Source organism: Tupaia chinensis, unplaced genomic scaffold, assembly GCF_000334495.1.
Source record: "Tupaia chinensis unplaced genomic scaffold, TupChi_1.0 Scaffold000249_1, whole genome shotgun sequence".
Classification (NCBI taxonomy): Eukaryota; Metazoa; Chordata; class Mammalia; order Scandentia; family Tupaiidae; genus Tupaia; species Tupaia belangeri.
Window position 1 is genome coordinate 488,210 of NW_006159728.1, and position 2,777 is coordinate 490,986.

A 2,777-nucleotide genomic window follows, 5' to 3' on the forward strand; every position below is an offset into this window, starting at 1 on the left:
TGACATGTATTTTGTACTTTTAACTCTCACACCCTGTGAAATATATACTGTTTGTGTCCTGTTGTACAGACAAGAAAAATGAGACTTAAAGAGGCTGAAAATTGCTTGAGGTTGTATGTCAACGGCCACTTACGGGATTCAAGCACGATCTCTAATTCCAGAGCTTATATACCTGCCATCAGTATGGTTTACTGATTCTCCTATTCGAATGGCTTATTAGTGTAATGACAAACTTTAGTGTGGCCTGTCAAGGTAATATCTGTATAAGAAAATGACACGTGTGTGATTGATCATGTAGTTAGAATGATGTAAATACCATAAAGTAATCCATAACTTTTCATTTGAAAGGAGGTAATGTCCTTTAGCGTCGATCAGTGACATGAAATCAATTGTATTGGGAATGTTGGTGACCAGTTTCTATTAAATTGTCAAATGTCTTAACAGTTCAATCATTTTATATCTAAATGTGCAAAATATTAACTTCTATGTAACTGAAAAAATTTTAACATTTGCTTAATTCTGTTTGGAAAAATGAATTTCGCTTATTTTAAAATTACATTTTATTTTTTTAAATCTGCAGATGTACAATATAGAAATTCCTCAGTGATATCACTACTTTTATGTTTGGGTATAAGCTAAATTTGAATATCTGCCAGTGGGTATTTGGATAGTTTATTGAAATGTACCATCTGGAAACCTGTAAACTTTAACAGTGAATGTTTTTGTTTAATTCTAGGGGAAAATTTGCAGTGGTGAGAAAATGCATAAAGAAAGATTCGGGGAAAGAATTTGCAGCAAAGTTCATGAGAAAAAGAAGAAAAGGCCAAGATTGTCGGATGGAAATAATTCATGAGATTGCTGTACTTGAACTGGCGCAGGACAATCCGTGGGTCGTTAATTTATATGAAGTTTATGAGACCCCATCGGAAATGATCCTAGTCCTGGAATAGTAAGTATCGTCTTCTGGAGGCTGTCTTGCCAGGCCGCCACTCGTCTGTGGTCCTGTTGCAGGGCCTGATTCTCGGGACATCGGAGGATTTTCCAGGTCTTCTTCATGCGTGCTTCTTACTAGTCCATGTTCCAGATTTGAAAGGACATGTGTCCATTAACTTTCTCATAATTCAGTTTTTTAAATTATTTTCCTTTTTTTATTTTTTTAATTGCCAGAGGTCATTGCCAGAGAAAGGGAGAGAGCATAACCCTGTATGGGGGCCTGGTCACACTGCAGTCCGTTTTTCCTCCGTTTCTCCATCCTGTCAGGTTTTGGGGGATGTGCACACACCCAGCCTGCTTCTCTAGCCACCAGGGCTGGGACTTGAACTGAGGCTGGGATCCAGCTCCCAGTTTACTGCGTGAGACCACTGCATTAAGGTTCAGCCCTCATTTTCATTCTGTAATGAAATTTTTCTGATAATACGGAGATACATTTTGCATTTTTATATGAATTATTCTTCAGATAACTGATACCCAAAATATCAAAATGAGAGACATTTTATAATCCCTTGCATGTTCTTACAGTCCGAGTTAATAGTCTCCTTCCTTTTAGAAATAGTAGGCTTGATTCTTGCCGTGTTTTCAATTTGAGTAAGTATAGACAACACAGAAAACAATTTTGAAAATGGAAGGACAGTTTTTTCTCCTTAAGTTCTGTGGGCCATCCGGTGTCTTGGAGGTTAAGGCACTGGATCCCACATGGCTGACTTTACAGTTTGAGTCCTGGACCCAGCAACTTGAAAAACATGCCTGGCATGCCCACAATCCCAAGAGGAGAATGGAGGAGAAGGGATTGTGGCCTGACCTTTGCCCTGGGGAGGATTCTTTACTTTCCTTCTCTTTCTTGCAAGCACATGAGCCCTGTAACAAGGAAACTTACAAAAAAAAAAAATCTGTTTTCTTTACTTCTCTCACCAAAAGAAAGGATTGACAGATCGGAACACAGATTAAAGCTCTGTTACATCAGTAAGCACAAAATGAAAAGACAAACTCAGAGAAAAACAGTTCATTTAGCCAAAATGAGTCAAACTTCTTTACTATTTAACTAGATACCAGAAATTTGCAAATTTGTGTTCACACGCACCAAAAACACATGAAACCTCCCCAGTAAAAAAAAAGAAAGGAAACGGGCAGGTCCTGCTCCGTGCCACATGATCACATACTACACAAACTACTTGTTCAAGCCCCTGGCTGGGCCAGTCTGAAACATGCCTGAAGGTGCAGCTCCTGTGGACAATGCCCCGCTTTCTCACATAAATCAAGAAAAAAATTAATCTTTTTAAATAGATACAGGATGTGAAGGGAAATTTCTCCCGGACACACATATAAATTTAAGTTGCCAGTTTACACATGAAAATATTGATTCTCTTTTGTTTCATTGCCAGCGGGTGTGTGCACTCGAGACAGGGAGAGAGCACCCCCTCGGTGGGGTGGAGTCGTGCTACAGTTCCTTCTTCATCTCTCTGTCTTGGAAAGTGTGTCCCTCCTTCCTGCAAATTCTTGGAAGGATGTGCATAGCTTTGATTTGCTCGGGGCACATATACACAGGTGCTCTGCATAGTTTTCAAGCTGTTGGGGCCAGGATTCAAACTGCAGCTGGCCATGTGCGATCTGGCTGCCTTAACCTCTGTTTTACGTGACTGGTCCCAAAAGTTGATTCTTACAAGTTTTATAATGTAAACAAGAAGCAGGTTGTTGGGGCCGGCAGGTGGCGTGGTGGTTAAGGTCACTGGACTCCCATGTAGCTGACCATGGTTCGAGTCGGTTCGAGTGCTCGACCCTGG

General features: G+C 40.3%; 1 protein-coding gene across 1 annotated transcript in view; it reads left to right on the forward strand.

The window, feature by feature from the left end:
* Positions 1-736: 736 nt before the first annotated feature.
* Positions 737-2,777, forward strand: part of STK17A (serine/threonine kinase 17a) — a gene marked incomplete at its 5' end in the record, with an annotated part of 20,601 nt that continues 18,560 nt past the window's right edge. Inside the window, 1 exon segment of the mRNA XM_014587955.2 lies at positions 737-949. Coding sequence (XP_014443441.1) covers positions 737-949 — 213 coding nt within the window.